The 24667-nt window shown below is 44.2% G+C and overlaps 3 protein-coding genes across 4 annotated transcripts; 2 read left to right on the forward strand and 1 right to left on the reverse strand.

The window, feature by feature from the left end:
• Nucleotides 1-248: 248 nt before the first annotated feature.
• LOC119658505 (39S ribosomal protein L22, mitochondrial) lies at nucleotides 249-7367 on the forward strand. Its single transcript, XM_038065968.1, has 3 exons — nucleotides 249-514; nucleotides 6814-7027; nucleotides 7100-7367. Exons 1-3 carry the CDS (start codon nucleotides 260-262, stop codon nucleotides 7318-7320), a joined length of 690 nt encoding a protein of 229 aa, XP_037921896.1. The 5' UTR covers nucleotides 249-259; the 3' UTR covers nucleotides 7321-7367.
• Nucleotides 7316-24637, reverse strand: LOC119658502 (transcription factor IIIA). Of its 2 annotated transcripts, XM_038065963.1 has the most exons (4): nucleotides 24062-24637; nucleotides 23880-23984; nucleotides 17655-17944; nucleotides 7316-7944 (listed from the first exon to the last, which is right to left on the reverse strand). In XM_038065963.1, exons 1-4 carry the CDS (start codon nucleotides 24386-24388, stop codon nucleotides 7365-7367), a joined length of 1302 nt encoding a protein of 433 aa, XP_037921891.1. In that variant the 5' UTR covers nucleotides 24389-24637; the 3' UTR covers nucleotides 7316-7364. The 2 variants fall into 2 exon arrangements, with proteins under 2 accessions (XP_037921891.1, XP_037921892.1); XM_038065964.1 differs by lacking the exon at nucleotides 23880-23984 and having other exon boundaries at nucleotides 24062-24631.
• Nucleotides 11937-13526, forward strand: LOC119658503 (peroxisomal membrane protein PEX16). The gene is made up of 4 exons (XM_038065965.1): nucleotides 11937-12160; nucleotides 12227-12473; nucleotides 12721-13107; nucleotides 13165-13526. Exons 1-4 carry the CDS (start codon nucleotides 12037-12039, stop codon nucleotides 13412-13414), a joined length of 1008 nt encoding a protein of 335 aa, XP_037921893.1. The 5' UTR covers nucleotides 11937-12036; the 3' UTR covers nucleotides 13415-13526.
• Nucleotides 24638-24667: the final 30 nt, after the last annotated feature.

A 24667-nucleotide genomic window follows, 5' to 3' on the forward strand; every position in this document is an offset into this window, starting at 1 on the left:
CACCGGCCAGTGTGCCTCCCATCGGAATGTAATACTCACGTCTCAACTGCTTGCCAAGTAATTCTCTGTAAATATTTTGTAGAATCCTTTTTCTTCAAATCTTTCATTCTTTTCTGCTAAATTTAACTTTTTAGAGTAAGCAACTCCGCTTATTTTTGCCCGCCAACACTTTAGCTTACAACATTTGTAAATCTGTGCGACCGTCCCGGCAAAAGATCCATTGTGAACTCCATTTACACTAGACTCTAATCAGCTGTTTATGTCCAAGGCTTGTAGGTTATGTTGGGAATTGGAGGTGGTAGAGATGTCGGGGCTTGCAAAACAGTTCTCCAGGCTACTGGCGATTCGCTGCATTCCTAATGGTGTGAGACAAATATTACCTGTTCAGGCACTACATACAACAAATGTTCTCGACAAAAACTGGAATACAGCCAACACTGGGCCGAGGAAATGGCTCCAATACAATAAGGTTGTGCACCCTCCACAAGAGCCACATGAGGAACCTCGAAATGCAGTAAGTAAATAAATAATCTGCTATCATCTTACTTCTTATATTTAAATTATTGTTTTAAGTTTAGTTATAATCTCTGATTCGGCAGCCGTTTTCCCTCCTTTTCATACATTATGAGGCATTTGTAAATCGCGAGTTGTCTATTATTTGGTGGTTCTAGGCCGAGGAGAATGAATGATACAACCTGACATAATTCAGATGGTAGGTATAAGTGGCCGTTCTAGAGAGCCCAATTAGCACTGTGGTGCGCTGTTTTGATGGCACAAACTCCATAAGACCATGACTGCTGTTGTGAAAGCAGAGTCCACCCAGATCTTCAGAGCCAGCCCGTAGCATTCACGAAGGAAAGCAGTTCTTCTACCCTTTAGCTAGAAATCTCTCTGATGTCAAAGAATGGTTTATCCAGTGCCCGTACGATGAGTTTAGTTAGAGCTGGGCAATCGCAGAGGAAGTGACTGAGGGTTCCCTCTTCTCCGCAGCTTCGGCAATGTGAATTGTAGGGTATGCTGAGCCTGGCGCCATGGTCCCTTATGGGCCAGTGCCTCGTCCAGACTGCCATAATCTTGTACGAATTTGCACGCGTCTGGCACAGCGTGGTCAGGTTTTGTTATAACAGGGCTAATTCCTCCTTGACTTGGCGGGGATGGCAAGCTTCGCATTCTAAGGCCCGCGGCTGCTAAGTTGTGCGAGTTGATTCCGCGCTTAACAATCGCCAGCGAGACACCTCCACAGCAGAGCCCCACCTGGCCAATCTGTCAGCCTGATCATTCCCCAATATGTTTCTATGACCGGGAACCCAAAGGGAGATGACCTTGAACGTGCCATCCAGACTGTCCAGTGCTTTTCTGCTCTGCCCCCGCTGGGTACAAGGCCTTAATAGCCGCTTGGAAGTTAGAATGGCGGCTATGTTACGCTGGGTGCTTGGACCATGGACCATCAGCCATGGGCAGTCTTTCAGTTTCACCAGTACTTTCGATTGGAATACACTGGCGAAACCTGGGAGACCATATGAGTCGGGTACAGTGTGTGTGTATTCGAGAAAATCACCACACCGACTCAATAGACCATCTTTGATCCAACGGTGAAGAATAACCTTGCAACACGCCGCTGGTCTTCACTCTGCCCTGGTTGGAAAGTCCACAGGAAAATTTCTTGTGAAGTCTAGCTTGGGTGTGGCATAGTCCGTGGGGAATGCCCAGACTTCCCAAAGTACTTTGTCTAGGATATTACTGTGGACGCAGTGCTTCGCTGTTCAGCTTCCGGACACATAGTCTGACGGCACTGCGCGTTTCAACGTATTTAATGTGGAGGTCTAGGGAGAGGAAATGCAGGAGTATATTGAGAGCATTTGTCGGGAAGTACTGCAGAGCCCCAGTAGCACCTGCACACGCCGTTCTTTTAGTCCTATGGATTCAGACGATTTAATGCTTTCTAATTATCGCGGTGATTGAAAATAGCAGCAGTTGACATACAGAGTGTAGTAGTGGAGAGTTAATAGCTTGTAATGCTTGTCTATAAGCGAAGACGAAAAAGTTACCATACATGAACAGTACATCTAACCGAGTTAATTTAGCAATAGCATAAAACGTGCACAAGTTCACAAGTTTTACCGATCCCAAATGTGTTAACATCTCCTACTGTAGTGTGGGATAGAACGGATTACCTCCCCTTTTGTACGGTTAATGTCAATCTACTCTATCTGTATGTTTGAGGTGGGGGGAAAGTTATAGCCTGTGAGCTCTAACGGAATATCCTGGATTCATTTATATAACACAGGATTTCCTTTAATGGATGTAATCCTACTCGCTGCAACGGGATCACATCAACACCGGAAATCTGATGTCTGATGCGTCCAAAGGCGCGACATTCACATAGAAAATGCTCTGCGGATTTCGCTTCTTCATTGCAGGAGAGACACGTATCATTTTGTATAATTCCTATTCTGGGCATATGTTTAGCTAGTGAATCATGGCTTGTCAGAATGCCTACAATACTTCTGTAAGTCTTCCTGCTTTTCGACAGGAGATACTTTGCGGTATACATGTTAGGTTCTGACTGAAAAGTTTGGGGTGTCTAACACCATTTATGCTGTGCCACCTGTCCTTATGGGAAGCTTGTTCCCAGCTTTTGAAGACAGCTAATGTCACTGATACTCCAATAGCTGGTTCCAGTCCCGGATGGAACCCTCTTTTGCTAAGGCATCCGAGATACACCACAGTGTCCAAGTATCCAGAGTAGTTCCACCGTATTGAATCTAGCGATACGAGTTCAAACGGTCTCTGCATTACTGCATTACTCAATGCCCTCAGTGCAGCCTAGCTATCGCTGCAGATTGCTTATTAATCACCCAGTTTACCGCCTTTAGAATCGCATATACCTCATCTTGAGAAATCGATGCATATTGTCCCAGAAGAAAAACCCACTTCTTGCCCTGTTCTGTTTTAGAAGACTTCCATATATCCCGCCACTCACTATTCTTCTGCGAAATCCTAGTTCTTCCTACGTTTCAGGGTAACTATATATAATTTCTACCAAACAGTTCAGGATCAGGCATTGTAACAACTGGGTTCAGTTCTGCTAGTAATTCTTTCAGTGCTCTGTGCCCCATCCGTCCGCTGTTTTCCCATAGATCTAACCGGATTATTCTACGAGCTACCCTCATTGCAATGCTCAGAATATATATATCAATTGGCTGCAAATTGTAGTGCATTTGGAGCTGGGCTGGATGTACTCATGGCACCGGTAATACCTAGGCACAAAATTTTTGTAATGCGGCTAGTATACGGTGAAAACTTTTTTGATTCACCTTAACCCACCACTGTATAGATACATAAGCGAATGATAGCAACATTATCCACATTACCACATCAGGCCTAAATCCCCATGTCGAGGCAAAACGTCTGCACAGCCCATAGGCTGTGAAAACTCGTTTCAACTTTACCTTTACATGTTTATTCCAAAGAAATGTTATTTAGAGTGACTCCCGGATATTTCATTTCTTCGGAGAGTCTGGAGAGGGTTGTACCCTCATCTCTGGAAGGCAAAGTTCATCTAGTTTTCTCCTTTATGTAAATAAAACCATTGTAGTTTTATTTGGATTAACTGAAAGTCCATGCTTAGGGCACCAACTGTCAAACAAATCAGCGGCGGTGTATATTTCTACACACCGTTCCGAGGTCCCGATTAACAGCAAGCACAGCAACGTCATCAAAATAAGCTTGGGCATGTATTGGCAAATTTTGCAGTTCGCATAGTAGTGAGTCGAACAGCATACTCCACAGAAGTGGCAACAGCACCTTTCCTTGGGGGCAGCTTTTCGTTGCTTCTGCTCCGCATAATTGAATTATCATCCACACCATGCACTATGACGGCATCACAAAATTTTTAGAAAGGCGCACAGCCAAACGCCCCTCCAATGTCCACGAACACACCCATCGCCTCACCGTTCAGATTTGCATTCCCTATCTTTGAAACCAAAGAATGAAGGCAGATTCACAGGACTTGCCGGGTTGGTAACCATATTGGTTTTCATTTACCAACCAGCCTCTCAAAACCTTTCAGCAAAAGTTATGTCAAACTGATCTGCCGGAAGTTCATTGAATGTGAATAGTCATCTTTCTCAGGCTTTGGTATGAAGACTGCCTGAACTTTCTACCAAGAGGTTGGCCAAAGCAAGAAATACTAGAAAACATTTCTTGGCAGTCGTTGCAAGTGCTCTATACCTTCCTTTAACACTGCTGGATAGATGCCATCCATGCCACTTGCTTTGAGGTGTTCAGAGGACAACTCTCCCCCTTCCACTTTTCTCACCAGTTCTCCCGGTTGGTGTTCTTCTAAGAGGGTCTGTACTGATCCCAGTTTAGAGTTCGTGAAAGTACCACCGGGTTTTCTACGAGACTTCAAATTGGCCGACATATCTCCTTTAAGGACTCTGCACAGCCCTGAAGTCTCTCTTTCGCCTTCCAGTTCTTGACAGTACGCTCTAAAGGTGTCTCGTTTCGAGCACTTAACAAGCGTTGAGTTCCGAAAGTTTAACCTGTCTTCATTCTTATTGTTTCTACAAGCACGGTTCAGAAGTCGCTCGGCTGACTTCATGAGTTTTTGCAGTTCTTCTTCTTCAATGGCGCGACAGGCCAAATCTGCCCTTGGCCTCCAGGATAGACTTCCTCCATCTATCTCGATCCTTTGATCGCGTCTTTCAGTTGGAAATTTTCAACAACTTTTTACTGGCCTCTTCCACTGAGTTCTCCCATCGTCTGCGTGGCTTTCGAGTGTGCCTTTGAATACCCTGTTAAGTATCCATTTGTCATCCATCCGTTCTATGTGACCGGCCGGTTGCCATTTTCGTAGTTTTACCACCACCGATGTTGCTGGGTCGTCATAGAGCTGGTACAACTCATGGTTGTATCTAATTTGTCAGTTAGCTCCATCTTTTACTGGTCCAAGTATTCAACGTAGAACTTTACGTTTGAATATGTCGATGTACTTCTCTAACGCCTGCATTAGAATCCACGTTTCCCAACCGTACAGTAGCACAGGTCGTATTATGGTCTTCTAAATTCAGAGCTTATTTTTCCTGTGCACCCTTTTTTTCATTATCCGTAGAACTGAGTAGCATAATTTGTTGGCCATCATTATTCGTCGCTGAACTTCGTCCTTTCCACCACCATTCTTTCCTATGTTACTCCTAGATACACAAAGTTATTCAAATTTTCAAAATTAAAGTCGCTCATTGTTAGGTTTTGGCATATCCGCGCCTGTCTTCTTGATTGGGTCCCGATTTTTCTTTTCTTTTCGTGAATTCTTATGCCAGCTTCTTGCACTAAGGGGACGAACCCTACGTTTGAAATCATGAGACCAGCTGTGATGAAATCAAATAGCTTCTCTCCTCTTGGATTGCATTTGCTACTACCTCAACAAATATGTTGAGCGCTCGCATCGCTACCTATTAAGAGTTCGAGATCATTTGCTTCTGCATAGTTTTTGCATCGGTGGAGGATACAAAAAATCAGAGGGTAAGCAGCGGAACGAGTGAAATGGCCATTTAACTCATTCCATTGATGCAAGTTTGTGTGCGTGGATGGGATTATGTCTTCTTTAGTAATAGAGGGAATGGATGCCCTGGCGCTACATATTGGAAATATATACCGTGCTTGCCTAGTATACGTTTATATTCCAATTTACTGGGGTGATATGAAGGTAATATTAATTCCCAAACCAGGGAAACCCACCTACATGGATGCGAAAGGCTTCCCGACCGATCAGCCTAATTTCCTTTCTGCTAAAAGGACTGGAATGATTAGTAGATCGGTTCATAAAAGACACATACATCCCCCCCGATTATATGGTTTCCAGATTGGGCTTTGAAAAGATATATTCCGTCGTAATCACCAAACGAGAAGAATGGTCGATAAATGGCCACGGATCTTTTGAAATTACAGAGCTAATAATCTCCACCAGCAGGTTAGTCGAAGAAAACGGATCGGGCGCAGTGGGGTTTCAGTGAAATCCGATTATGAAACTAGCTCGACCTCTCGGAAAAATTTAGACCGTACTTTCATTGGCAGCAGAAGAATGTTTGCGACAAAAATGGTGGGGTCGCACCATTAGAATCTGTTCCAACAGTCGGACAGCATTATTAGCACTAAACAGCAACGCCATATCAAGCTAGTTGGTATGGAGTTGTCATAAGGCGCTACTGAAATTTGGCCGGCTGAATGAAATACCCTGATGTGAGTGGGAAGGCACTCAGACATCGCTGGTAATGAGGAAACTGATAGACTGGCTCGCGAACGTTGTGGATCCAGCAGCTTTTGGCATACAGCTACCCACTGTCAAGTCCACTCTGAAGGGGGAAACTGTAAGGATTGACGCAGCCGAAGAGAAATGGAGAAATTTGATGTTCTGCGAATGGCAATTTTGTTGGCCCTTAAGAAGTGGGACATGAAAAGCCTAGTAGGATTCTTAACGAGACACTGCTCCCTAAACTACCACATGGAAAGTGTAGAGTGGTGGTATCGACTATATGCAGGCAATGTGAAGAGGAGGAAGAGAAAGCCTCGCACTTCGTATGTAAGTGTCCGGCCTCCGTAGACCTCAGTGCGCAAAATATTCTCAGATTCGTGAAGCCTACGAACGCAATCTCCGGTGGATAGAGAGGAGGTATTGCAATAACATAACAACAACAAATGATCATTTACATTCCTTCATCTTTTAAATTCAGATTTTAACACAGTTTTGAACTTGAATTGCTACTACGATAATTGATTTATCATTCATGTTATTTTTAATTTTATTTTCAGTATGTGTGCCATATGAAAACTAACATTAAATACAGCCCAGATAAAATGTGGTACATCGCCTCATTTGTACGCGGCATGACAGTAGACGAAGCTGTGAAACAACTGAGCTTTATCCTAAGGAAGGGAGCAAAGTATGCCAAAGAAACCATATTGGAGGCACAGAAAATAGCTGTCGAGCGTCACAATGTTGAGTTTAAAAGTAATTTATGGATTGGTAAGTGAATTCATTAACTATGAAGCTGCCTTCATTGTACTTTATGATTGTTTCCATCGTCCACTCTTTCAGCGGAGTCATTTGTTGGTAAAGGACGCTACTTTCGCGGCGTACGGCGCCACGCACGCGGTCGTACAGGCGAAGTTGAGTACAAGCATTGTCATTATTTCGTTCGTTTAGAAGAAGGTCAACCTCCAAAGGACTATTACCTTCCGGCACCGAAAACACCTCAGGAACAATTCGACGAATGGATGGAGGGCATGCGTAAACGAAAAATCACACACACGCTTTAAAATTAACTACTTAGTTTTATTAACAATAAAATTACTTTATAATGTTACGCTTCTAGTTTTATGTGGAACTTCTTCGGGACCCGAATCTCCTCGCCGTCACTGTCGCTTGTTGTCACGAAGCTGCTATAGTCCAGATCTACCTTTTGTTCCTTGTTATCAAAATCGATTCCGGTTAGAATTGAAAGCGTAGATATTTTCTTAATTCCTTTATCTTTCCGTTCCGCCTGCGGTTTTCGTTCCACAACAACGACTTCTCTCTTATGCAAAAGAATGTGGGCATTGAGTTTTTGATTGGTCGCGAAGCTACTCTGACAATTTTCCATTGGGCACAAAAACCGAATACCTTTGTGAAAATTGTTTATGTGTACGTTTAGGTTGCGTCGATGTTGGTATGAGCGCTCACAATAATCATATGGACATGGGAATTTGAGTTTTTCTGCTTTTCGATTGTGATCCTTGAGATGTGTCCTCAGATGGTTCTTGTTTGAAAATTTACGATCGCAGATAAAACACGTTGGCGCGTGAAAAATTTTCCTATGTTTTTGCAGTGTTGACCATCTTTGAAACTCCTCGTTGCACTCGGGGCAATTGTAAATTTTATCTTTTTTCAAGCCAAAAGGTTTCCTGGAAAAAATATAATAACAAGTTAGAAATGTGGAAACCAAATCAACACAATTGTGTACTGTAGAAAGGCTTGACTGGATGATTGGAAAAAGTTGAATATGTAACGATTATATGCCATTTACCCCTTGGTATCGTATAGCGCATCAACCACACCTAAGCGCCATCGTCCGCGGTTAACTGAAATGCCCTCCAGTGTGCGTCCGTCCGTGCTTATTACCCTAATTTAGGTACTCATTCACAGCTGACTCGACTGTTATCCAACATCCAGTCACGAAACAAATCTCAGCCCAGCGCTCTAACCACTGAGCCATCCGGACACTGGGCGTTTCTCGAAATCGATGAATCGCTGAAACATGTCTAAAATTGTTTTCCGATGTCATGGCTAACGCGATTCACATTTGCGTGTATGCGACACACAAGTTATTCGCTCCGCCACAACACTCCACCGCACGTACGGCTCCCTCGACTCGTCTGCCGCAAGTCTAAACGGACGTGTCGCACGCACCTCGCCCTGGTCGCGTTTTCTTGCTGAACGAAGGGCTTTAGTCGAGCTAAGGAAATCCGTTTAACCATGCCCCTGACGTTGAGGCTATAATGATGTTGGCTTCGCTCGAGGACTTCGAAGGGGTCCTCATAATGTGGCTGCAGCGGCTTCCGAGGAGCGTCCGTCCTAATTAGGACGTGCGTACTGGATTCGAGATCAATGGGCAAATCAGTCACGGTTTTCACGTGGTTGGAGGGTAGTGGCGGGTTCAGTTTTGTTATTGCGTCCTTGAGTAGGCGTGACAGATCGGTAGCATTGAGTCTCGACTTGATGTTGAGCACAGGGTCGCTGGAGAGCCTCAGATTCTACCCGTATGCCAGCTCCGCAAGACTTGCAGCAAATTCTTCGCGATTGGCTGTTCGGAGGCCAAGTGGAACGAGTGGCAGGATCTACGAACAAGAAGGGTCGTCTCGGGCCAATATAGTTGCGTGCAGCGTTCTGTGCGACCTTTTGAGCATCCCATTGGATTCCGGGTGGTAAACGAGTGTTCGGTGACCTTTAAAGCCCTATTCTCAGTTTGCCGAACTCTGAGAAAAGGGAGGACATGAACTTCATTCCCTGGTCGGTGATTATAACTGCACACCAAAGCGTGGAACCTATTCTCGGTAGAGAGCCTCTGAACAAGATTGTGCAGCAATGTTTTTCAGAGGTATCGCCTCAGGCCACCCCGTGAACCTACCGATGATTGTGAGGCAACACCTAATGATGCCAAAGTGAATTGTGTGGAAACGCTTGGTGGATCGAGGGAACACTCCTACCTCTTTCCTCACATGCACACGTTTTACACTTCTGGTATGCGACGCACTACCTGACTCAAGAATTAATGTCTTTGTTCATACCTCGTGGCGACTAACTAATTCACTGTCCGAATTCCTGAGTGCGTCAGATCGTAAACGGCGTGAAATACTTCCTTTCGGGAATTGGTCGGAATATATGGCCTTGGTTCCTTGGTCTCGTAGTATATACTGAATGTTGAGCCGACGATCGGAAACTCCCTAAATGTGTATTTAGAATTGGTTCTCAAGCTCTGAAGAACTGCGTCGTCCTTCCGCGCTTCGGCGATTGTCGGAAAATCGACGGTGGTGGGGATCTTGACCTCTGTAACACGGGACAAAGCGCCAGCAACCACGTTATCTTGTCTAGACACATGTCGAATGTTGGAAGTGAACTAACTGATAAAGCTCAAATTGGCGAGGGAACGCTTTGTCCGACTTTTGTTTCAAAGCAAAAGTGAAGGGATTATGGTCCGTGAACAATGTGAACGGTCTATCCTCAAGGGAATATCGGAAGTATTTAATTGCGAGGTACGCGGCGAGTAACTCACGATCATAGGTGCTGTAGTTCCGTCGAGCGAAATTGAGTTGTTTGGAGACGAAACTGGTGATGAGCAGCACCTATGGGAGGGAATCATCTGAAGTGGCAATTGGTCACGGAACCTTACCACGGGTATACTGGTACCATGGGAATCGGGATAGCCCTTGGACTCACATACTTCAAGAGAATTCCTGTTGTATGTGAGTACAGCTCGGTTGTTTGCGGTTGGTCCCCTAGTGGGAGCTTCACGGGAGTTTTGGTTACGTTCAAGTGAACAGAGACCTTCGGGCCTCGTCGTGGTGTTGCGTTGCAACACGGGTGCCGTACTCGTTAGTTCGGTAGAGATTTAGGTAGGTCTTGCGTCCACCAGTATGAGTGCTGAGCCATGCACTTGGTATATACTGGTACCGTCGTAGCTTGCTTTGGCGGGGCTCTGTTTGTGGTCACAAAATCAATCCGTGTCTTAAGAAGCCCGTGGGATTAAGTCTCCATGACAGGTGCTCACGTTAAACTCCCAAGACTGACTGTCAGCGCAACTGAAGTCGAGGAGGCAATAAAACGAATGAAATCAGGGAAAGCAACAGGACCTGTCGACATCGCATCTGAGCTCTGGAAAACGAAGAGCTGGGACCCAACACTGTGGCTTAGTGAATTCTTTAATCGGGTTATTCAGAAGGAAGAACACCATCTGACTGGCAAGAAAGTACCACTGTTCCAATATGGAAAAAGAAAGGCAGTCTAGCAGGGTGTTTAAATTACCGTCCGTTCCGATTACTTTCCCATACCATGAAGCTTTTTGAACGCATTCTTGACAACCGCATTCGAACTACTGATGCAATACACGCTGCGCGGTTATTCATGGAGAAACACCGTGAGAAACCGTGAGATTTCTGGATCTAGAGATGTGCCACACGAACTCATCTGGTATGCTTTACGACAACACTTAATGTACGATCCGAAAAGTAAAGTTCGAAGTTTGGCGGGTGTATCAAAACCGCTTAGTGTCTCTGTTGGTGTTCATCAAGGAGCGCCCTCTCACCACTCCTCTTTGTTCTTGTTATGGACACCGTCCTATATACTGCTTTATGCACATGATGTTTTCCTAGCATCTGATAGCAAAAATGATCTCGATCAACTTATCCAAAAATGGAATGATCGCCTCATGCAACATGATCTCAGATTGAACCTAAATAAAACTGAATTTTTGACGACCGATCCCCATGAAATAGGCGCAATCACTGTCAGCGGCAGTGATTTGCCCAGAATTGAGCGATTTGAATGCCTCGGGTCAACGCTATCAGCCAATGGAGAACTGCGTTATGAAATTGCCTCACGCATTAACGCAACCTGGATCAAGTGGCGTTCCACTACTGGTGTTCTTTGTGATTTCTATGGTTCTGAGTGTTGGCCAACTATAAAAGGCAATGAACGTCGTCCTGCGGTAATGGAGACGAAGATGACTAGTGGCGTCACACGTTTAGATCACATCCGAAATGAGGATATCCGCAATCGTTATGGGGTTGCACCGATCGTGGAAAAGTTGCGAGAGAGGCGTCTTCGATGGTATGGTCACGCAATTCCTGCCAACGAGAATTCACTTGCCAAGATTGGTCTGAACATCGAAGTCGATGATAAACGATCAAAAGGCAGGCCTAAATAACGGTGGCTTGATACGCTGGATGGGGATTTAAAAGCCTCGAGATTGCACCCAGATCAGGCATTCGATAGAGCCAAATGGCGAAACCGATCACGACGAGCCGACCCCGCTTGTGAACGGGATAAAGGCTGAAGAAAAAGAAGAAGATTTATCTCCATCTTTACGGGATAAATGTTTACACCTGAATAAGCAGAGAATGTTTTTTCCTTGCTGTGTTATTCTTTTTACCTACTTGAAAGTTTCGTTTCTTTAATTACTCGATTTGTTATACCGGAAAACCTACATTAATTACTCGGAAAAATATTTTAAGGATTCTGTTATTCTATCTGTTATTTTATCGGCAGTTTATTTTAAATAGATATGAATTGAACAAAGTAGAATATGACATGGTCCAATAGTGAACATTTAGCTTAACTCATACTTCGACAAACTGTGGAGACTTTTTCCATGACCACTTTTTTGTCGTGAACTGTTACTGTCAGAATCGCACCCAGAGTGACAGCCATTGGGGTTTACTAGCTTGCGATAAGTTTATCATAACCTTTGGCCGGAGGGAGACTAATGGAATTTGCTTCTTATGGCATTAAGCTCGGAAAAACTTAACAATTTGTTTTCAAAGTACAAGAAGTGGGTGAGCGAGAATCCTCAACTCGTAAGCGATGTAGAAACCACCGCCAAATGGGTTTCCTATTTCATAGCAGGTGAGTGGCCATTGAACTTTTTCCAGCCGACTGACGCCTCATTTACCCGATCTTGATAATTTGCAGGGCGTTTATCCAACTCGACGGTCACCTCCGAGCTGATTTATTCTTTGTCCAATATTTTGGTGTTGTTCAATGACCGAATCATCGAAAAAGCCAACACGGTCAACTGGCGGTCAGACGGCAATGGCGACCGGATAAAAGTGTTTCTAACCACACTGGAATACTGCGAAGTTTTCATCGAGTTGTCGGCAAAAAGCCTATGGGGCCAGAGGGGCAAATGGTTCATAATCGTGGTCGTGCAAGTCGTGAAGTGAGTTTTCCTGCTAAACTGATGGAATGGTTTTGATTCCCTCAGGGTGGATGTGTTGCCACTTTTTGAAGGAACATATTTTTCTGTTGAATTGCTTCAGTGAATCCTAGAATGTTTCCCCTGTGATTTTGTGACGTATATTTGTATTTTATTCGATAATTTATGGTGAAGTCTTTTTCCTAGATTCCGTCTATTTCGGGCTTTACAGGAAACATTATATTCATTTCTCACTTCTCTACTACTCTAGGTCGATTGCACGCTATCTTCTCCTAAAGCAATATTCAGAGGAGATAATTCGAGTGCCTGCCATTCCACAATTGAACCGCAAGAAACTCGAAGAAGTCGCAGCCACACAGCCAACTGATGATTACTACGTGAGCCAAAGTGCATTTTTCTTCAAGCTAAAACGATCCGGACGCGTAATTCGGAAAATTGAAGGAGCTCCGCCACTACACCTTCGCACGTGGAAGCCACTGGATACAGGGACCAAACGTGGAGTTCTAAATACCCCGGAGTTATCCAATGCAGAAATCTTGTACATTGCGAAACCATTGATTCACTTGGGCGCAATTCGCGTGTTTGGCTACAAAAGCTGGAAGAGCTACAGTTTGGCGCTCTTGTGTGATTTGGCCAGGTGAGTAGATTTATTGGTTGTGCAACTGAAAAGGTTTAATCAAAGCTTTCTCGACAGCATTCGAATCTACTATAACAACCGGCACCTGCTCAACAAACAGCAGAAGCTGGAGCTATCGCGGCGATGCGTCAATTTGTTGCTCTACTTGATGCGTTCACCGTTCTATGAACGAGCTACGGAGAAGAGACTTTTGTCATTCCTGACTTCGTTAGGAAACAACATTCCATTATTGAAAATGATTTGCAACCCATTGGCCCAATACATACCACAATGGCAGGACACATACTTCTACATGTGGCCAACGTAAGACTTTTCCCGTAAGGAAACGTGCGAACAAATATATTCTTTTTAACTTTTGGATGTTATTAGTGGTAAGGTGAGAGGCAAGATTTAATATACGGGAAATTAAAAATGAGAAATTTTCGTTTATTTTCCCAGGCCTTTGTCTATTCGGTAGGAATCTGTAAAAAAGGAGAAACACAAGTTCATTGCTAAAGTTTTTTCTCTACCTTTTGTAAATGACGCAGCGATAAAAACTTATGAGTAACTTCCCTCTCTTCCTTCGGTCTCTACTCTATGTTTAATTGGTTGGGTTAAACGGGTTTTCTTCTCCCACATATTTTTGTAAACATCGTTCATACATCCCATACCTAGGCCAAGCGTTTTTGTTTATGATATCCTTTTTGGGGCTTTGTTTGCAAAACAAGACCTTATTAAAATCGATTCAATGTTACACACACGCCAGAGTGTGGCATTTTTACCCATTAAAATCTATTAATCTCTCCACCCACTCTTTGATGGTGGGGATCAGCTTGTGTATCGACCGGTCCTTTCCCGCGCGGTCCCAGCGCTCCTGGCGTCTATTTACAGATCTCTCCTTTTCGACGTTCTACGTCAAACAAGAGACTGTTTTCAGATTATATATGCTGGTCATTTCATCTGCCAAGATGTCAATGGGCATCATTCCCGAGAATGCAGTCCCATCTAAGACGGTTCTGAAGGCTGAACACACAGCACTACATAGTATGACCACAGCATTACATGATATGTGAAATGCTTTTCCCCAAATAGGGGTGGAATAAAGCAAGCACGAGCTTACCACCCTGACAATAAGTAGCCTATAAGTATACCGGCTCACCAGGAGGATTACCAGCCTTAGGCAGTAGTGCCGCTTCCATACTGTAGGGAATATCCCCCCGGGCATGCACGCTTCGAACAATCCAACGAACATGTCTGATCTGGATTTTACGGTGAGCTTAAGGGCTCTGTCCAGGCCCGGAGCTATGTTGTCATCCATTCTGCTGCAAATCTCTAACACCTCGTCCGTGGTTACTGCAGGTTCCCGTTACATTCGAAGGTCTCTGAAATGTGTTTGTGTTCCATCTTGCTGGGGGAATAAACCCTGGATGATTTTCAACCGGAGTAGGGCACGTGATCTGTGTGATCTAAACCGCCCCATCCCAATTCTACATTCGCTCCCCCAGGGATTTACATCTTCTTCCGAGCAAAGCTCCTTAAAACATTCCCTCTTGCTCCGCTGGATGACAAGCTTAAGGCTTTTGCGGGCTTCCTTGTAAACATGCTCCGTTTGTTCCTAATGGGTCTTACTTACCGCCTTCTGAACCCTTCGTCTGGTTCGCTGGCAGGCTGATCGAAGGCTCGCCAACTCACTAGGCCACCAGTAATTGGGTCTACTACTGCGGAATGAGCACTTCGTATGCATGGGCGTGTCACATGCCTCGAGGATGCATAGTGTGACATGGAGAAATCTCTCCGTGGTACCGCTTACCTTAGTAGGTTGACCTTGCCACACTTCCAAAAAGGTTGCTGCTTTTGCAAACCAGCCTGATGCCCCTCTCGGCTTTAAGTATCCTATTTTCCTGGCCTGTGGCTCCCCCCTTCATTCAAAATGATTGCCTGGTGATTGCTGTTGGTGTAGTCTTCATTAACGTGCCAGGACATACCTCGTACCAGGGCAGGGCTAATAACGTTCAGATATACGATTCAGGAAAACATCGCACAATAGGCATTTGGGGTGCTTATTGCATTCCTTGGCAATATGATCGATCAATGCAGTTGGTACATGCTTTAGCGAAGTATTTAAACATGAGGCACTTGAAGCACCTCTTTAATGAAACCTACTCTCGCAGACGGCATACAACACATCCAATTCGAACCTTTCCGGCCGACAATAATTTTGGCGCTGCTTCCGTTGGCAGTCGCATTGTGGCCGTTTGAGTATTACCATAGGCTTTTATCAAACTCACAATGGATTCTTCTTCCAGTTCCTCCAACTGAAATTGTTCTTTCAACGTAGTGTATATTTCCTCTCTGGATGTTACCTCGTCGAAATCGCATCGCATGTAGATCGAAAGCTTTTGGACCCGAACTGTGACATTCTTCTCAAGCGAGTTTTACACTCTTGCCCAAGCTGGTCTTTTTCAGCCCAAACACGAGATCGCCTTTCTGGATTCCTAGGATCTTGCTGACATTTCCACCTGGATCTTTTAGGTCGGGTTCAGATTTAACCTTTTTTAAAATCTCCGCCTACGGCAAATGGCCCTTACTAGAGACAACAATTGCCTCTGGGCGAATTTGCACGTTTGCTTTCTTCTTCGCCTTTTTATTAACAATCGTGATCCATCTACCATTTTCTTTCCCCTTCGATTGCAGGTTTCTTACCTTCAGTACTTTTAGTTCCATTCTTCGCAATTGCTTGTGTACTTTTTTTCTCTTAGGCGCCCGCTGATTCCCCAAAATATCACCGTCTTTCCTCCAGACTCCTTTTTTTGGTGGCAGGTCGCTAACACTACGGTTGGAACGGCAGGTTTCGGTTTTAACTGGGACCCCTTTCTCTTACTGCGACCTATTATAGAGGAAACTAATGGCTCTCACCATGTTTTTGATGGCTTGGTGCACGTTTTGTTTGTCCTTGATAAACTCGGACAGCTCAATTATTTTTGCTCCAAACTGCAAGAAAGGTTCCTCCGGTTCAGGGGTTTACGAGCCTTGGCCGGATTACTCCTTCTAAATGCACCTCCACCAAATGCATTTAATGTACTTTCCTGCGTTTTATTCCTGCCGCCCTGGGCAATGGTGGAGATCGAAGAATTGAGGAGCTTCTCCTGAATCGGTTAATTTCTTGGTCTCCATAGCCATTTTGGTCTGCGCACCAGAGATGAGGAAACACTAGCCCATACACAGTCAGAAAAGTAAAGTACATGAACACATATTTACACATCAATAGGTATGCCCCTATCCTCCAACTGGAGTCACGCCTGATGTGAGATCTGACAACTCCTCACTGTCTGGCTGTCATACGAAATTTTCTCAGAAACGGCTGCACCAATTGACACGAAATTTGGTGAAAGGATGGGAACTATTAGCACCCACACATGGAGTAAGTTACATATTTTTACATTGAGTTAAAGGGGGTACATTTGTTTTCATCGAATATAGTGTGGAGTATCACAGGAGAGGCCCTAGTCGTACTTTTCTAAGCCACTGTTAGTTTTGTCATTTGATAGGAAGACGGGGAGTCGGAAATGATAGTTTATTTAACGAACCCATTCTCAGAAACTACGCAACCGAAAAATTTGAAAAAGAGTTGCCTCGCAGCCTCACAGACAAAAGACTGATTACTTGCCCTCCAACCCGATACAAATTCATAACATCCATTATTAGTGAATGGTCAATGGCTGTCCGCGGAACAGAAGAGTTGAAGAGTCGGGTCAAGGGGTTGCAAGGAGTAATCCACTATCGACTCGATAGTTGTGAGACAAGTCAAAGAAATCTCTTTACTTGCTATATTGATTATGACAAGGATTTTGACAGTGTCTCAAATACCTGGCTAATTGATGTCTTACATCTGCATCGCATTGATCCCAAACTAATAAAGTTTTTCGCTTCAGTCATGGAAGGATGGCATAAGACCTTATCAGTGCATTCATCTGAAGGTATCAACACCGCAGAGCCCATACGTATACGGAAGTGCATCTTCCATGGGGATTCTTTGAATCCCTTTTGGTTCTGCATGGCACTGAACCCCCTTTCATGACTACTGAACGATGCAAGAAGGTATGAATGTATTCGCTGTCCTTTCTCTGGCTTATGTATTCGGAATATTGCCGTGGACGAAAACCGATCTGGAAAATGTCCAGCGGCGGATACGAACTACTAAGTCCAAATTTCAAATGAAGCTACGTGCTTATTTTTACAGCAAAGAGCAGGCAAGCCATTTGCAGGCGACTGTTTGTAAGGCAGACTGTTGGCTGACTCCACTTAACTTGAAAGATGGATGGAAAGCTCATAATGAGAGAACGAAGAAGAAATCAATTTTCCACAATATTATCAGCTACAGGTATTATAGCTAAATCCCTCAGGGCTTCCCCTGATTCTTAAGCTGGAACAATTCTGTACTTCCTGTCTAAGCATTAGAATAGTGTGGAATACTGTCTTCCTTTTAAAAATCAACTGCCTCGGCCATGATTTTCACTTACAAACTAGATTTTCGTTTTTCATAAAAAGATTTGAAAGTAGTTACTTACTCTTCTGTCCGATGTTGTTTCTGGACGTGCCGCTGAAACTGCAATTTGTGCCTTGAAGTATATTCACATTCTTCGCAACTGTATATTTTCGGATTTTCATGGAATTGGCGAATATGGCGTATTAAACTCGTCCGTGTGTTGAGATATCGTTCACAACTTGGAACCGTACATTGCAATCGCTTAACATGATTCTCATGCTCCTTTTCATGAAATGTTTTTATGTGCCGTTGTAGATGTGTTAAAATTATGTAACGTTTATCGCAACCCTCGTAAGTGCAGGCATGCTTTTTCTGTTAAAAAAAGATTAAAGAACAAAATTTTTATTTAATTAAGTATTCCCTAAATAAAAAAAAACAATTCTATAAAAAAATCAAAAAAGTGACTGACGATTTCGTTCCGTGCAGAGACCATTATACATCAGACGCTACCTCACCTCTATCCTGGGAGCAGCGTGATCGAAAGTGGCTACAGATGATAATCACTCCTCTATGTATAATCGCAAAAAAGACATGAGTGCGAATTATATCCAAGTGAAATCCACCTTATATAATCAGGCCCGAACTAGGCCGAAGCGAAATTATTTTTGTTTGAGTATTGTGGGAATCCTAAGGTCGCAACCAGTTGAAAAGAAACTTTCCTACGTATAAAATTCCCAAAAGTGAAGAAACCGCCAGTCATTTTTAAGGTTTTGTGTAAACACAAAACCTTATTAAAATCGGTTTACTGTCTGTCTGTCTGTCGGTCACACGCATTTTTCTCGGAGACGGTTATAGCGATTGACACCAAATTTGGTAGAAAGGTGGGAACTGTGAACGCTCACGCATACAGTGAATTACATCCTTTTACATCGAATTTAAGGGGGGGGGGGTCCCCATACATGCAAAAGGGGGGTGTAAATTTTTTTTTCATCAAATATAGTCATGTGGGGTATCAAATTAAAGGTCTCGATTAGTACTTTTCGTAGCCGATCTTAGTTTTGAAATTCGTTGGAAGGGTGGGGAGCGCGGGGGGTTGGAAGTGATCACTTCTTTAAGGGGGCCATTCTCAGAAACTACCAAACTGAAAAATCTGAAAAAAATCAGGAGGCTGCCACTATATGGTTCCTGGGCTCCGAAATACCTTCCATGCCGATATCTATTTAAATAAAGTTAATAATAGTATATTACTACAATTTTTTGTAATTGGTTAGAAACCCCCCGTAAGTTCATCCTAGTACCATGAAATTTTGCAGTGATATAGGCAATAATATAGAGCATAATCTTACCAAGTTTGGAGAAAATCACACTATCACTAACAAAGTTATAATACCTCAAATTTGTTGCTTCTTTGAAAATTGAAGACTACGAATGTCAATATCACCCAAAAGTGGATACTTTCACATAATATATGGATATATTACGTGCTACGTACTACGAAATACACAAAACCTTTCGTACCTGAAGCGTCCAGCTTCCGGTTTCCCGATTTGTTTGAATTTTTGGATATTTAGCAAAAAAATGGGAGTCCGGGGGCCACATAATGAGAATGTGGCCCGCCTTTGTAGACCGCGTTGCCCCGAGCTAGCACTGATCCGTGAGTTCGGAGATCAGTTAAGCGTAGGTCAGGCCTCAGGGAACTGGGGTAGCAGTTTTGTTCCCGAGGGTGCATCCATTCCTGACTCCACGAATGATAGAACACCAAAAGAAAAGATGGGGAGACGAAGGAGGACGAGACCGTCAGCCTCCTTCCACACTTTTCCTCTGCTTTCCAGTCCCAGTTCCATTTGAGTGTTGTTTGCCGTTGCAGGCTGCGTCGCTTTGGCACCCGCAAAATAAAATGTCCACGGAGAAAACCGAGACTTCCGAAGAGCATACAAGCCATCATGGCATCACATTCACCGAAGGGCGATCTGGTAGTAGATGGTCAGGACCGTCGGAAAATTGCAGGACAAGCTGCTATCATCGAAGGTTCTCGGAAAAGACCAGAAAATATACCAGCCCCTGCACCTTTTCACAAAAAAACTAGATTTACTGAAATCTTGGTTCCGCACTTATGGCTACAGGCAAGTAGATATGAGTCTAGGACTTCGACGAACGTTTTTTTGACGCTTCGTTATAGCGGATAGCACTTCCGTCTTAGGCTGGGTAATGATTGCTAGTGGATCTGCACAACATATTATTCATTGAGCCCACAACCTCGCTTAGATCGTCAGAAAGAATGTCAACCTGCACGCTCAATACTCTTTCCAATGTTTTACCCAGCTTAGTCTCTCTGAGTCCATTAAGCATACTGTTCAGCACCACATCAACACTACTGACTCTCCTATCTTTTCTATGATGGTCAAAGGTCAAAGTTGCGCGGAAAGAGTTTGAGAAACTTCTTAAGCAGGATATTTGCAGACTTTCAAGAGCTGCGGGTCTTCGCCACTCCACATGGTATCTAAGTCCAATGGCAAATGAGGACCCTTTACCGATTACAGACGTCTAAATACTCCATTCCACTCATCCACGATTTTGGGCACCCTATCGCAGACTGCCGTATTTTCTCGACCTTGGATCTTGCCGAGGCATACCACCAAATCCCTGCAGCTCCCGAATATATTCCAAAGACAGAAATTTGCATACCTTTGGGATTCTTCGTGTTCGTACGGCTGACTTTTCGCCTGTGCAATGGGCACCAACCGTTCAGAGATACATCCACTCTATACTACTGAACTTGGACCTCTGTTTCGTCTACATCCCTGACGGCGTACAATCCTACCCAGACCAAGGTTGAAAACAAAACCTTACTAAAGTTGGTTCACTGTCTGTCTGTCTGTCATACGCACTTTTCTCGGAAACGACTAAACTGATTGACACGAAATCTATAGAAAGGTGGGATCGGTAAACCTCTACACATACGATGAATTAAATTACTGCACGTTGAACTTAAGGAGAGTCCCCATATACCTATAAGAGAATATATCCGAACATATCCATGTGTCACAGACCAATCCTCGTACTACCTTTCTGCTGGAAACCGTCTTTTGGTCGAGCCAAGAGTGTTTAAGACTGGGAGTAGGCTCATCTAACTGACGATGATCTGATTGAAGAATAAGGAGGCCGGTAATATCGACGAGTGGGATGAAAAATGACCTTGCTAAATACTAGAAGGAAGGTGGTCCGTGAACACTGTGAACGGCTTTCATTCCAGGGAGTATCGGAAGTATTTTATTGCCATGCACGCGGCAAATAGCTCCCGAGCTGTATCCAATTCCTTAGAAAAAAAGCTCAACGGCTGACAGATTTGGTTCACCTTTTGGTGAAGGGCAGCACCTACCGCGATGTCTGAGGCATCGACGAAAACAGCTAGGGGTGCATCTGATTAAGGGAATGCCAGGAGTGTAGCGTACGCCAGCTGTCGTTTGGCATCGCATTGCACAGACCAAAAAGCATCTGTGTGAGCTCGAAGAGTCCGAAGCGTATGCATATTGCCGTTTTCGGAATATCTTCTGGAGCTAAAGAGATTTGACGGTACGCCTTGACTAAGTTCAAGGTCGTGAGGGGTCGTATGGGATAGCGGTCTGGAATGGTCTAAGCATTCAGACGTCTGGAATCGCCACAAGGTGTCCATTCGCCGTTGGACTTTGGGACCATGTGTAGCGGAGAAGACTAGCAGCTGTTTGATGATCTGGATATACCCTGCTTTAAAAGTGTGCTGAATTCTTTCTTAGCAAAACGAACTTCTGGGTTGGTAATGGACGCACCTTCAAGAAGATATGAAAGCCAGTAGCCCGTATGTGGTGCTTTATATCATGTTGCTGTATTTTTAAGAAGCGCGCGAATGCGAGGGTCAGCTACTTCTTCAAAAATGAGTACAGCATGTGACAAGTTTACCTGAAGACCTGAGCGAAGTTACGGAGTCTATACGAGACCTATTCTGCAGATCCACTAGCAATCCCTAGTGGTCTAGAAAGTCTGCGAACGAAACACCATGATAACGTTCGTCGAAGTCCCAGACTTATGTCTACTTGTTTGTAGCCGTAAGTGTATATGGTTGAAGAATTAGCCGCCGCTGGTTTGAATTGGTTCGGAATCAGTTTATGATTCTGCGCTACCGAGAGAACTGAGACGTCTGCGTCTGTGTCGATCAGGTAATGGCAAAGCTCCAAAAGTTACCACTAATTTGGGGACGGTAGCCGTAAGGGTTGCCACTGTCTGCCAAAGCTCAGCAATTTGACCCGTGGCTTCCCGCGACACTTTACTGATCATAGGGCTCGTATGCACCTCTTATTTTTTGTCAACAATGTTTGCTAGCACCTCTAACGATCCGGAGTACGCCCAAGATTACTTCAGAAACTCAACACCAACCTTATCCCCGACCAACTGCTTCATCTCACGCATCAGTTGACTAGGGGAGCGGTCGCCTAAGGTCAGCAAGTTATTCAACGTTGCTAACTCACCCACAGTCGCTTGATTAGGGTGTCCTTTAATTTCGAGCAAGAAAATAAACGGATTACCTAGAGAAAATGAAGAGTCGTCTGATCTCCACAACGAACGAAAAACTTAGTCACAACCAAAGCGGAAGCACTCGAGCCCTACTGTCAATTGCGGAATGAGAACCAGGAGAACCCACGGAACAACAGAGGCACAGTCTGCCCAACTTTGTTCCAACTTTCGTATTTAAATAATTAATCAAACATTTAAAATAAATAAATAACAAATCTAATTCAATCTGTATGTAAATGGTTGTAATTTACTTCCGCAGTGATGTGCGCTGTACAACAGTTCTTTTTCCATTCACAACTAAACTATGGGAATCCGCCACTGCTGTCGGCAACGAAACGAGGCAAGCATGCAATGCAACTTCTCATGGCATGCACGGCCAGATGCACATATTGGAAAACTGCACGATGTCGACGCCGGCGGTGCTTACTTCTCCTGGAGCTACTGTTGTTTCGTTATAATTCTCTGTTGATCTAGTTGCAGTTGGATGATAACTCGTTGTGGTCTTATTTGAGCTTGAAGCCGTGGTTGCGAAATAATCGTTTGTTGTCTTCGACTAAACTTCCACGATTGCTCTGCCGGCCTCGTGACTCTCACCTCGCTACCAACAGGTAGGTGAGCCTCTTAGGCGGGTGAGTTTCACTTCGTGGTGAATCATATTATTCCGGTGCAGAGCTCGAACGGATCCTCGCCTACGAGAGGAACTTTGTAAGGAAACGGGGTCTCCAGCTGAAGGTTTCAAAGATTCGTCCCATCCTGACGTATGGGTGTATTTTGTGGTGGCAGGCGCTGAGCATAAAGTACAATAGAACGAAGCTAAATACGATTCCAAGTAGATGTTACCGCCACAAGGAACTTGGCTGGCGGCACTGCAAACCTTTTGCAGGTTGGAACATGAACCGAATCCCAAGTGTAATAAAGTTATTCTGATCGACAGAATGGCGACCATTAACGAATCATACTCAGTGCCGGTATCCTCAAGGTTGGTGGAGCAGTGTGGGGACGCGCAGAATGGTCTAGGTGGCAATCTTATCGCATTACTTAGCAGCCGTTGACTTCAGATGGCGAAGGCTCCCTACCTGCTTCAAGTCAAGGAGAATTTACCCTCCCATAACAAGACCCGCAATTGCATACAAGATTACGGCGGCCTGCACGGGGCACTGACCTGTAGAGGACCATGCTACCAGACTCGGCATACCGAGGAAGCAGGAAAGCTTTGGCACTTCTTCTGCGATTGCCCAGCTCTGGTTGCAGCTTGGGTACGGGCACTAGGCAAACCATTCTTTGAGGATTTTAAGGAGATATCCAGTCGCAGAGTGGGAGAGCTGCTATCCTTCGTGAATGTTACGAGCTGGCTTTGAAGATTCGAGACAGTTGGCTTCTACTCTCCATGCTCTAACCACAGCAATCATGGGCTTAAGGAATTTGTGGCATCAAAATGCGCACCACCGCGCTAATTGTTCTCGGCTTCTTAAGGGACGAATAGGAATTATGGATGGACATTTTATGCATCTTATTAGTTTTAATTGGACAAACGCACGTTGTTGTTTTTGTTCTTAACAAAGCTGATGTGAGGGTTTATTTTTCTTCGAGATAATGGCCGTGAATAAAACAAACCCTCTAAGGATTGTTTGAGCTCTTTCCCACAACGGCATCAACAGCCAAAATCAAATCCAATCCATATTCAAAGGGGCCTTTGAGCTTCCATTTCTTAGGAAGAATTACTTATGTCTAAGTTACCAAGATAGTTTAAATTCTCAACCTTCGTGCTAGTTTTGAAGTGGTTAGCTATTGCCATTATATGTCGAGAATTCGGAGGAAATGCAAGGCTGAGTTTCAGGAATATAGACCTTGGAGTCAGCGGGGTCTGAAAGTAAAATAGTCTAACAATCCTCTGTCCGTAGGCATCCTTAATCCTAACAACTTTATTCATTTGTCACTTACGATTCCTGTGTGCACTTGATACACGTGTCGATCCAGGTGCGTACCCCTCCTGAAGACTTGACCACAGTTTTCATAGGTACACCTGTTTTTCGTTCTCACTCGTCGCAAAGGTTCCGACCACTCCTCACCCTCTGAGGAGGACGGAATCTCCGTTTTCACCGCGATAAATTCACTTTCCGACAACACTTCCTCCTCAGACTCTTCCGGAATCTCTGTTTTATCCGCGACTAAATCGTCTTTCGGCACTATTTCTTCCTCGGACATTTCGGGAGTTTCCGTCTTCACCGTGACAAAATCACTCGCACACCATATTTCTTCCTCAGACATAATTTTTCATAGAGTCCCTGATCGAAATCGAAATCAAAGTTCGACACGCGCTCCAAGGGACCCGTGCCTTATTTACTAATTGGAAGTGACATTTGTTGGCATGCAGCGTTTGTTTTGGTAGGGTTGTCCACTGAGAAATATGAGCCTTAAACCCGAGAATTCGCTTTTATATAAATGATGGCTTTCAATGGGAATGTTTGCTCATATATAGACTGTTAATCAAGTATGGCTCGCAAATTTGATGAATAACAAGACCAATTCGCGACCTCTCCAAACACT

The sequence above is a fragment of the Hermetia illucens genome, chromosome 5 (genome assembly GCF_905115235.1).
Source record: "Hermetia illucens chromosome 5, iHerIll2.2.curated.20191125, whole genome shotgun sequence".
Classification (NCBI taxonomy): Eukaryota; Metazoa; Arthropoda; class Insecta; order Diptera; family Stratiomyidae; genus Hermetia; species Hermetia illucens.